Consider the following 12,876-nt stretch of genomic DNA (forward strand, 5'->3'; position numbering starts at 1 on the left):
CTTGCAGGATGTATGTAAATCGTGTATTATGTTGCAGCTCCAGATAAAGTTAACAGCCAGCTGGCATGTACTGTAGTTTATGTGTTAATGCCAATTTAAATTGGATTTGTGGCTTGATGAGCGATTTGGATCCTGAGTTCTGACTCTTTATTCTGATTGGATGAGCTGTCCATATCCCCCATATTCATATTAACGTGCCAAGTTTCTTGCCAACCAAAACAGCCAACACTTCATAATAAATAATGAACTTTTTTACTTACCTGAATAACTGTGTATATTCATCTCTATGTTTCAGGTGTTGTGCATGATCACCGCTCCCGTCACGATGATCCTGTCCTCCAAGCAGGACGCCTCATTCGCCTTCGCCTCGCTGGCCATCATCTTCTCTGTCTACATCACACTAGTTGTGCTTTTTGTTCCTAAGGTAGCTATAACAATTATTATGTCAAAACAAGAAACAGTGCTAATGTAATTATTGTATTAGAGTGATAAATATGAAGGATTACTCTACTTTAATTAAAAACATTCTAATCATTTACTCACCCCCATTTCATTCAAGATGTTTATGTGTTTCTTTGTTCAGTCGAGAGGACTGCCGTGTCACATTGCTGGTTTATACATAGTTTTGGTTTAAAAGTACTTAGTTTTTATTTTCTTTGGCAAAAATGACTATCGATTCACTGGATAAGACCATGTGTCCAATCTCCTCTCCGAAACAACCATATATGGTGCGTACAACGCTTAATTTTACTGGGCATGTTGTCTGCATATCATTTTAATATGGATTGACGTTACAACGCAAGGAAAATATCATCGCTGTCCAATTGAAACCTGTCATTTTCAAAAACCGCTACTTACCCACAAGGCTATATATATATATATATATATATATATATATATATATATATATATATATATATATATATATTAGGGCTGTCAAAATAAACGCGTTAATAACGCGTTAACGCAAATTCATTTTAACGGCACTAATTTTATTAACGCGCGATTAAGGCAACACGCAATTTCTGTTTGACCCACAGCTGGATGAATTGAGACGTAGCAAGTGACCCGCGTTGTCTAGATGAGTCAGAGCTTTTCATAAAAATAAGAATATTAAGCTCTCGTCTAGCGAATCCAATGCTGTAAATGGTCATTAAACATCTAAAATGTACTTTTTCTGCACGTGCAGTTTTCTTTATCTGCACGTTTTTGTGAGGTGTACCGTCCCAAATCCATATAAACAAAGATGCGTCTTCTTTCACTTTTTAGTTTCGTTTTAAAAAGCATTAAGAAATTATAGAAAATAGACCGCAGGACTTTCTTGATGTTAAAATAATTATTAAGAGAGATAAAGTTCGGGATCTGATTGATGTTAAAAGACTTATTAAGAGTGACAAGGCTCAAAAGCGATGTCTGACGCAGACGTCTGAAGCGCATGCACACAAACGCGCGAGTGCGTGACACTTCGTGCTATTTATACGCATCTTCAGGAGACTGGGCTCGATATATATAGACATCTAACACAAAATTACAGGTTTAAAAATATCTGTTTTGACAAGAATTCACGCAGGTATGACCTATAATCTGTTATATCTGAAGTGAATGTTTGGTTAACTGTTAAGGAAAAGTATCTGTTGTGTCATTTATATTAAACCCTTGCATTATCCTACAGCCTTAAAGTGGTCTGTCCCAATGTCAAAATTAAACAAGAAAAGAAAAACATATATGTATATTGATATTGTTTTTGCTCTGCATTAACAGGTATAGTTCTGTCATGCTTTGTCAGATTCCAACAATTGGTCCAATTGTTTTGAAGTTTTTTAATAGAGAATGTTAAAATATAAATGACACATTTTAGAAAATTTGCTCATCCCAACTCAATTTGCCAGCACAGGTCACAAATGATGCAGCAAACAGAAATGGAGAAAGAACAAGGTCTTCTAAAGGCAAAAACATTTATAAAACTATGGCTGATGGTTCTGTTGAAAATGTAAACAGGCTGTTGTAGACATACATTTGCATATAGCATATATATTATCCAAATCCATGCTGATTAGAGCATTAAAATCTTAAAAAGTGTTACATTTAGGTACATTTAGAACAGATAAAAATGTGCGATTAATTTGCGATTAATCGCGAGTTAACTCATGAAATCATGCGATTAACTGCGATTAAATATTTTAATCTATTGACAGCCCTAATATATATATATATATATATATGAAGAGTTTGGTTCCAAAACGCAATAAATCCATTTTGACAAATTTTGGTAAAAACGTGTTTTCTATACCAAGAAAGTGACAAGATGAAAACAACTATTTTCTGTTACAAACTTTCACACAGCATCTTTAGGTTATAAAAACATAAAAAATTCAAATCCATAAGTTGATTTTCAAAGATTTATTATAAAAACGGATTATTTTTTCCACAAAATGCAATAAATCCATGACAAGTTTTTATTCAAAATGCTATAAATCTATTGAATCAATAGCCTATATAAATGTGCATTCATCTTTGCCATGTTATATTCATTTAGTTGACTAGTTGTACACACTAATTAAAAATATAAACATTAATGTTATTAATCAAAACACTTACTTTGTCATATTAAGAACCCTGTCATTGCTGCGGTTATAGTTGACGTCCTCGCTTAACGTTTTTCACAGCGATCATCTGTAAAATGTTTTTGGTCCTGCTCGATTTTCGTTGACTTTGAGTAAAATTATGGAAAGTTTTTCATAAGATCCTCTGGGGTCAATGTGTTAGCATGAAGCTTGATGCTGTCGGGAGAACAAGCACCCGTCTCCCGAGTGCCTTTCAGGGAAATTATTAGATGTTGATGGCTTACGTTTCTTTCCCATCACAGAAAACCATCACAGGTTTATCAATGCAATTAAAGTATTATTTTGTTTTGTTTGTTGATCACAAAGTACAAAGTAGATGAGGAAAACTAGGACTCCATATACTCAGCGCGCCGCCATGTTTGTTTACATTGCGTGAATGGTGCGCTGTGGGATTTATTGCGTTCTGTAAAAAAGGGGGAGTGGCGTTTATCGCATTTTGGGAAAAAAGGGAGAAAAGATGACAGAATAACACGGCGGATGTAACTACTGACCTGATATAATGCTGATTTTGGCAGTAACTCATTTTTTTCAAAAATGGCATTTATTGCGTTTTGGAACCAAACTCTTCATATATATATATATATATTTAAGCAATATCGCTCGAGTAGGAGTGTGATATAGCTCTATATCATCACGGCTGTGATTAGGCCAGAGGCACGAGGCCGCAGGCCGAGTGCCGGAGGCAATCACAGCCGTGATGATATAGAGCTATATCACACGACTCCGAGAGCGATATTGCTTTTATACAACAGTTCGACGGCACACGTTTGAAAAACGAAAACTAGAAAACAACAACGGAGTTATTTTAAAAGCCTCTTTGTTTGAGAACCACTTCTTCCGCCACGGATTTGAGGGCGGCCAGAATGACAGGTAACACTTTCGGCTGCTTTGAAGCTCATAACAACTCAATGGACGGAAAAGCCGTTACTTTATATTACCGTTTCTTGGTCACAAAGTGTAGTTTTAAGATTAGTTCAGTCGAGAATGTATATGTATTATATTTAAATCTGCAGTCGATTAGTAAAGATAGCGCCTGTTTGAACGTTTGCTTAGTGAGATTCGGTACGAATGAGAACCAAAGCATGAGCGGACATCAGTGTTCACTCGCCCCGCTGACCACCGCCCTCTCTGGGCTACATCTCTGACAGAGATACCCTGGCTCTCATGTTGGCCCTGTTTGTTTATGATCGTCAAAATGAGATCAAATCAGCAGTATTTGGTGTCATGATCAAACTAGTACTTGTTTTTTTATTCATATTTAGTGTCTTTTGTGTTGTTATTGTTTTGGCGCGAGGTAAAAGTTAATAAAACTATACTTGTGTAACGTTACTATTGCTTTCTCATTTATTCTTAACGCGATACGAGCACTCGATTATTATTATTAAACTTTGTTCTTGTCAGTACTATATAAAACGTTTTTTTATAAGTGTCAGAGAGATGTTTTTGCATGCTGCTTATAAATATACCAGTGACGATATCTCATAATATGTTTTAATAGTCACGTCACGATAAAGTAAATGATCAATGTCCACATTTAAAAGCTGCGGTGCTTACCTGCAGTTCCACGGTGTTTTCGCGTTCTGATAAGAAATATAGCTCCAGAAAAAAAACGAGTGTTTATATTCCTCTTTCCAAGTGTTAATCGTCCACACTATGTGACAAGACATTTCTCCCGTTAACTGTAACGTAACATCCAAGAGCGCTGATCTTTGACGGAATAACTTCCGATTGGGGATTCACAGACTGATTTATGAGCTAGTAAACTAATGAGACAAACGGAGAGTGATTCAAAACAGGGCGTCTGTGTTTTTCCATTCAGAGATGAGCCTGCTTAGGACCTCCATTCACTAGGTGGCGGAATGATACGAAAGGTGAAGCGGTTACAGTGCCGATATCAGCACAATATCGCATAGCTCTTAGCCAATCAGATTCGAGAACCAGAAAGAACTGTTGTATAAATATATATATAAGAGTTTGGTTCCAAAACGCTATAAATCCATTTTGACAAATTTCGTTAAAAACGTGTTTTCTATAACAAGAAAGTGACAAGATGAAAACCACTATTTTCTGTTACAAACTTTCACCATAGCATCTTTAGGTTATAAAAACATAAAAAATTCAAATCCATAACTTGATTTTCAAAGATTTATTATAAAAACGAATTCTTTTTTCCAAAAAGGTTAAAATTAAATAGTTTCAACTTCAAAAATATATTTCGGAAGGAATAATTGACGACGGGCCATTGAATTATAAGAAAATAATGCACACCAAGGTGGTAATGCGGCACGACGCGAAGCAGAGTGCCGTTACACCGCAGGTGTCCATTATTTTCAAATAATTCAAAGGACCGGAGTCAATTATTCTGCTTATACCACGGTTACCACAAAAATTGCTCTGGTGCAGCATTCAACAGACCCGTGGTATAAATAAAATTAACTTATTTAGCATATATTTAAAAAATACTTTTGGCCAGAATTTTTTTTTTGCCTTATAAATTATAAAAACATTGTTTAAACACTGGCATTGTCAAAGTTGATACTGGTTTCACATTTGGCCAGACAGGTGTCATTATATTCATCATCTCAGAGGGAGATGAAATGTTTTTGACCAGCGGATGGTGGAGCTCGTTTCGGATCATGTTAGTATTTATTTTAGGCGGCAAGTGCATCAATTATACCATTGAATGTGACTTAAAGGGGGAATACGTAGAGTTTTTACCACTAGATGGCGCCAAAACATCAAATCAAATGACGTTGTTTAATAACGCTCTGAAGCAGCGTGGAATTATGGGATTTGTAGTCTTTAACTCAATCGCTGATGGCCATCAATCAGACACGAACGAGAAATCACGTTGACGGATGTGGTAATCAAGTCTTATAAATGTTGCGTTTGATGACATCGTTTATTTCATTATGTACGTTTATATGTGATGTTCAAAACGAAATTGTTAGTCATAGATGTTACAGTATTAGTCCAAATTCGATGGTTCACACAGCACAGAATTAAGTTTTCAACTTACAATCTACAATGATTTTTCACATAATGTATTGACAGTACAAATCTTATTGTGAAGTGTCTTAAAATGACCATTTATATTGCTGTACAATACCTTTTGATGTGCATATCTTCCGTGGGAAGACGGGCTGTTTACAGTCTACACACTAATGTTGTGATCAATATAATAGCATACGTTTTTTAAGGGTTACGAATCAAAACAACTCACCCATCACGTAAAACACAAGCAGGATCAGAATCTCGGTCTAGTTAAGTGTTGTCGTAAAGCTCTCTCTATCCAGATAATGCAACACCAAATTGATCCTCCCTCGTTTTGTTCCAAACTCTTCTTGGGTCGTTTGGTTGGCCCGTACGCTTACGGGAGCTGTCTTTGCTGACACAACCAGCGGCAGACGGTAAAGAGTAACTTAATCCATAAGTCCATAAGCAAGCGCGTAGCCCGACAGGCGCTAACGCATAGTTCTGCATTTGTCCACGACACTGGCTGCATCCGAAAACTTAAGGCAGTGATGACTTGTTGCCTCGCTGCCTCATGAGGAAATGACTTCGGAGGCATGAAGGCAGCTCAGAGAAACGGTTTCGGACACATCTTCAAAGGCAGCGTGTTTGAAATATAAACAGAGCGCCTTTGTGATAACTAATCACATATTTGAAACCTACAATACTAATTTCTCGCTAGAAATGCAATAAAAATGTGTAAAAAGTGAAAATATACCTTTATTTACACTAAATTTGTGCTCCAGTCGCTTCCTTGGCCGCCATTTTATTTTTTCGAACTCGACCACTGTTGTCATGTGGTTTTTACGTCAGTAAAGGCGGTGACAAAGGGTCACATAGATATTAACGTCATTGACAGGAGACTGCACTGCCCCGTGTCAATGTTTTGAATAGCAATTTTCTCACGATTTACAAGTAGTTGAAAACATTACAGATATTGATAGTAATCAGCTGGACAAAATATATAAAACTGGCCTAGTGGTTTTTGGACATTTTACTGCGAATATCTTACAAATTGCAACTTTAATGCATTAAGACTGCAATATTACATACCTTATAGAGAATAGGCTGCAATGTATAGGCAAGTAGACAATCCCAGCATATAAAAGTTTCGCATTAAGTGTTTCTCATAATAAAACATATGACAATGATGTATTACGCGGCACAGACATAAGGCATTAAGATATAAAAAAACAAAATTCAGTACAAACCTTAAAAAAGCAATTTACAGGTAAGCAGATGAGACCAGAATATAAAAACCAATAAGTTTAAATACTTTTAAGTGTTTTTCTCATATAAACCCGCATTGTAAGAACGTCTCTTTATATTAGGCTAAACTTCAAATGGGCTACGTTATTAAATGTCCTAGTACATCACATTATTTTTCATCATCTTACAGGTTATAAAGTCTATTGTAGCGATGTAGGCACTCAGGTTTGTTTCTGTCATTTGGCCTTACTAAATTTAAGCTATTACATTTTTTTACAGATATATGATTAGATGACAAAGACTAATAAACTTCTCATCATTCCTCAAATACATGAAACATTAGCCTTTAGTGTTTGTTGAGTGAAGAAAAGACTTATTCTTTATAGCCTTGCGTTTCAAAACACGCATACCCGCTCATGACAGATGTGTGCGGCACTCCATTCACAGTAGAGGCTTCGTCTTTTCTATACTTTTCATCTGTTAAATATTTGCTACTCATAGGCAGATGCAACTCCTAGAAGCAATTTGAGTGCTGATCTTTATGAATGAAACAGAAATATTAAAACTAAATGTGTATAAAAACAAAAACACTGTTTGTGTTCTTTCACTCCGCTCAAAAAGACGAGAGCATCAGTACGGTGCGCACTTATTTAAGGCAAATGTATTTTTATAAAATAAATTATTGCGCTTATTTACGCCAAATGTATTTTTTATCAAATAAATTATTGCGCGCTTATTTAAGGCAAATGTATTTTTATAAAATAAATTATTGCGCACTTATTTAAGGCAAATGTATTTTTATAAAATAAATTATTGCGCTTATTTACGCCAAATGTATTTTTTATAAACTAAATTATTGCGCGCTTATTTACGCCAAATGTATTTTTTATAAAATAAATTATTGCGCTTATTTACGCCAAATGTATTTTTTATAAAATAAATTATTGCGCTTATTTACGCCAAATGTATTTTTTATCAAATAAATTATTGCACGCTTATTTACGCCAAATGTATTTTTTATCAAATAAATTATTGCGCGCTTATTTACGCCAAATGTATTTTTTATAAAATAATTTATTACGCTTATTTACGCCAAATGTATTTTTGATCAAATAAATTATTGTGCGCTTATTTACACCAAATGTATTTTTTATCAAATAAATTATTGTGCGCTTATTTACGCCAAATGTGTTTTTGATCAAATAAATTATTGCACGCTTATTTACAGCAAATGTATTTTTGATCAAATAAATTATTGCGCGCTTATTTACGCCAAATGTATTTTTTATAAAATAAATTATTGTGCACTTATTTACGCCAAATGTATTTTTTATAAATTCCGATATGTGCGTGAAAAATTGCGTACGCATATTTCTATGCCCATTTTTTTGCGTACGCAACGTTTATACATCAGGTCCCTGGAATGTTTTCCTCAAAAAACTGAATTTCTTTTTGACTAAACAAAGAAAAGGTTAGGCTGAGTAAATTACTTTTTTTATGAAAGTGGAGTAATCCTTAAAGTGTGGATATGTAAGGCACCAAGTGATCAGGAGAGCACTAATGCGTGGTGTATGCATCTGTATTGGTCCATGATCTCCTGAATACGTGTTGAATGTTGTTGTTATACAGTAGTGATGTGATATAATCTGTGTCATTGGAGGGGAAGGTGGTATTAGATTCCTCAGGGGGACATAAAAGAGATGCACTCCTGGTGAAATACTCTTATTCAACAACCAGTATAAGCACAAAAGAAGGAACATGTCAGTCATTCTGTATAAAAGAGATGTCTTTTTGAAAGTGTACCAAACAGTATGCACATTTTTTGTATTCGTGAAATACATAAATGACCTACTACATTCTTGTGATCTGAAAAACGTATCTTTTCAAAAACTTTAAATGCGTCTGAGCTTTTGAGCACATTATAGCAGATATATTGCAGCACATGTACACTCACCTAAAGGATTATTAGGAACACCATACTAATACTGTGTTTGACCCCCTTTCACCTTCCGAACTGCCTTAATTGTATGTGGCATTGATTCAACAAGGTACTGAAAGCATTCTTTAGAAATGTTGGCCCATATTGATAGGATAGCATCTTGCAGTTAATAGAGATTTGTGGGATGCACATCCAGGGCATGAAGCTCCCGTTCCACCACATCCCAAAGATGCTCTAATGGGTTGAGATCTGGTGACTGTGGGGGCCATTTTAGTACAGTGAACTCATTGTTATGTTCAAGAAACCAATTTGAAATGATTCGAGCTTTGTGACATGGTGCATTATCCTGCTGGAAGCAGCCATCAGAGGATGAGTACATAGTGGTCATAAAGGGATGGACATGGTCAGAAACAATGCTCAGGTAGGTAGTGGCATTTAAACGATGCCCAATTGGCACTAAGGGGCCTAAAGTGTGCCAAGAAAACATCCCCCACACCATTACATCATTGAATTAATGAGAAATTAGACAGGTGTTCCTAATAATCCTTTAGGTGAGTGTATAGCAGTATATATATATTTTAAAGTTAATTTATATACAGAATCTTGCAGAAAACACTATTATGTTTATGTCTATAGATGAGGAGGTTGATCACTCGTGGCGAATGGCAGTCAGACCAGCAGGAAACCATGAAGACCGGCTCTTCCACAAACAACAATGATGAAGAGAAATCCCGTCAGCTGGAGAGAGAGAACAAGGAGCTGCAGAAAATCATTCAGGAGGTCACTTTCTTGGCCAAATATCACAAATTGTATAACTTTCACCTTCCTTTTCTCAGTGGTTTTAGATCCTATCCGTATTTTTAGACCAATACAATCTAATGTAAATTCGTAATTATTTTACCAGGTGGCTAATTCATATAGCTTTGCATGATCTCATTCATACGTTTCAGTACGATCTGTATCAGTATCGCTGGGTTTAGCGGTATGGTATCATTACGTCTTCTCTTTATGTTTTTGTATAGTTCACATTTCTATCGAAATCACACCACTTCCCGTGACTCACCCGAAACCAGATTTTCATCAAGTATCGTGTTTTCTCTCCAACAGAAAGAGGAGCGAGTATCAGAGCTCAGAAACCAGCTGTCAGAGAGACAAGCCCTGCGCTCCAGGAGACGCCCGTCATCGACCAATCAGAACCACAGTACGCCGTCTTTGCCAAATCCTCAGAACGATCCCAAATCCCTCCTACCCCCACCAGGATACCCCCTACCCGCTTCCGACAACCACTCTCTCCCTCCCACCTTCTCAAACTCCTCGGTCCTTTACCAGCCCGACGGCAAGATAAACCGCAACAACTGTCACCCCAGCCGACTGCAGCTCCTCTACAAGTGAACGCGGAGATATCGCAGATGTTAAAGAGGAAGCACAAACGGGGCAAAGCAAAAGTGGAGACGCTACCTTGATCCACTTTTCTACCCAACATGACCACTTTTTTTCTTTCTTCGTTGGTTTCTTTTGTTTTCAGCACGGGAGGTCGTGTTGTTGACTAGTCTCGAGAATCTGTTGTTGTGTCACCACATTTGAAAGCCACACACATGCTGTGAGATGCGCTAGTTTGTTTGAATGACTAATCCTCTGTGAAAAGATGACTTGCGAACATCCTCGCAGACACTTCTTCGGTCAAAGTGGATTCTGGGTCCAAAATTAGAGGTAAAATCGCCAAGTAAATACTTGCCAGTTATTTTGCCATGAACTGCAGCAATATGTGGGCTGAATTTTGTGAACTTCGCTAAGGTGAAGATGACCTGCATGATATAAATCAAAAACATATAAAGCATCTACTTAAGAAGAACAACTAACAACCTCATTGGAAATTGTATCTTCGTAAGTTCATTCAGGATGCTGTACGTTTATTTACTTCTCTGGACGAAACGTGACATTAAATAAACCATCACAACCGTGACAAGAAAGAAAATCTCTACACGGCTACAGCATAGATTACTGTTGTTTATTATTTGTTACAAATATAACAATAGTAAATTTGCATTTACTAACATAAATGTCATTTTGAGTGGATTACACCATGTTTTTAATGTACAGTTTAACTCTTTCCCCGCCATTGAGTTATTTGTCAATTAAGAGAAAATGTTTCCGTGCCAATGACGAGTTTTTATGGCAATTCATATTTCCGCTATTATCAACTAGGTGGCGCTCCTACCCAACTTATAAAATACTGAAGCATCCACTGATCCAAAAACAGTAAAAACTCTGTGTATGTTTTGATTATTGTACTGAATCGAATCTTCAACAAAAGTCCTTTACAAAAATATAAAATGCAGTTACATCATACTGTATTTGGTGATAAAAATAGAACAAATTAAGAAAGGATAAAAAAAATTTTTAAAGCAGAGGGTCTGTTCTTTAATTTAATATATTGTATGTTTATATTTTAAAAAAAAAATTCTGGAAGGCATGAAAATCATAAAAAAGCTGGCGCTGGCTTGCAAAAATTTTTAAATACTGGCGAGGAAAGAGCTAAGACCATGTACATTATTTAATATTATACAACAGTTTTTTGTGGTTTTTGAATCTGATTGGCTGCCGTGCGATATTCCCCCAGTATCATCACAGGAACCGTATCATTTTAGAATTAGTAACGGAGGCTTGTTTAACATCTTAAACTGTACGGTCACATATTTGCGACTGGATAAAGCTGCCACTAGAGGTGAAGGTCACACACCATAGACTGTAAAAAAATATATGGACGTAGTGTCTGTGACGTCACCCATAAGTTTGTGAAAAGCATTTTTGAAGCCTAAAGTAGGCGGTGCCTGCCATCGCCATCTTGGCTGCGCGTCACCGCGCATCACTCATGGATAACCGAAAATGGGTAAAAAGCCAGGACTTGAGTGAAGCTGAGGTGTCTGGTTGCTAAAACCACGCCCGCCTAGCTCGATTCTAGTGACCGCAGTGGCTGTTCACCCCATCACTCAAGTGGCCACGCCCTTAATTATGCAAAAATTTAACTGTGGGTTCATACCAGATGCGAGTTCAACGGTTTGCGCGAGTAGATTACATACAAAGTCAATGCAAAGACGCAATCAGACGCGTCCTCGCGTGGGGCGATGCGAATGACGCAATATGGGCGGCGCGTTTGCTGCGTAAACACGTGCTATTCGCCTCAAACGCGTCTTCGCCCAAGTTAAAAATATTCAACTGGAGCGAAAAATTCACATGACACGAAGTTAAATCCCATGAGTAATCTAGAGCGAGTAAGCTTAATATAATTTAAACTGATGAGTTACAAAAACATTATCCACCCTTACAGTTGTCATGAAGGGCAAAATGGCTATAAAGACCAAAATAATTTTTTGTACCAGGCTGTAAGCATATTATTTTCTACTGTAAAGTTCAGCATTTTAACATGGGGGTCTTTGGGATTAACTCTCTTTTGGAGCCTGCTCTAGTGGCCAGTCAATGAATTGCAGTTTCAGTCACTTCCGTATTGGCTTCATCAGAGAGATCGGAAGGTTGCCCCTCGTCACACTCACACATTTTTAAAACTCATTGTGTGTATATTAATCTCACAAATACTAAAAACAAGCACATAAGTACTTTGATGAACTAAATCATTATCGCCAACACAGCTGTCCTCTATTGTTACGACTGTATAAGTGACAGCGCTTTATTTTAACCCCGTTTAGCGGATTCATTTAACAAAATTATAACCCTATGAGATGCACCATCTTGTTTTAGTAATAGTGCATCTATTAGCACAGACTATAAACACAATACGAATTTGTTTTAACACTTATCAAAATGAATATATAGTGTTAAGTGCTCAGCTGAAAGGGTGACCTGTCGTCCAGGGCTTCGGATCCATGGCAAAAGGGAGTGGGTGATTCTCACGAAAACTTGGTTTTAAAAATGTCAAGCATGAAAATGTAAAAATTGCTTAAATTTACTTTTTTTCCCACCAGACATTGAAAAACAAAGTCTGGAGTAAATGGGAACATTAATTTAAAAACTTTTACTTATCATTTAACACTTTTTGTAACATAATTAAAAAAATTTGTCCTAAAAAATCTCATT

The 12,876-nt window shown here is 36.5% G+C and overlaps 1 protein-coding gene across 2 annotated transcripts in view; it reads left to right on the forward strand.

The window, feature by feature from the left end:
* Positions 1-10,738, forward strand: part of gabbr1b (gamma-aminobutyric acid (GABA) B receptor, 1b) — a 160,340-nt gene extending 149,602 nt beyond the window's left edge. For both annotated transcript variants that reach the window (XM_055219081.2, XM_055219082.2), the window contains 3 exons: positions 296-424; positions 9,421-9,564; positions 9,892-10,738. In XM_055219081.2, the coding sequence (XP_055075056.1) occupies positions 296-424; positions 9,421-9,564; positions 9,892-10,176 (558 nt within the window). In that variant the 3' untranslated portion in view covers positions 10,177-10,738. The remainder of the gene's footprint in view (positions 1-295; positions 425-9,420; positions 9,565-9,891) is intronic.
* Positions 10,739-12,876: the final 2,138 nt, after the last annotated feature.

Source organism: Misgurnus anguillicaudatus, chromosome 20 (assembly GCF_027580225.2).
Source record: "Misgurnus anguillicaudatus chromosome 20, ASM2758022v2, whole genome shotgun sequence".
NCBI lineage: Eukaryota > Metazoa > Chordata > Actinopteri > Cypriniformes > Cobitidae > Misgurnus > Misgurnus anguillicaudatus.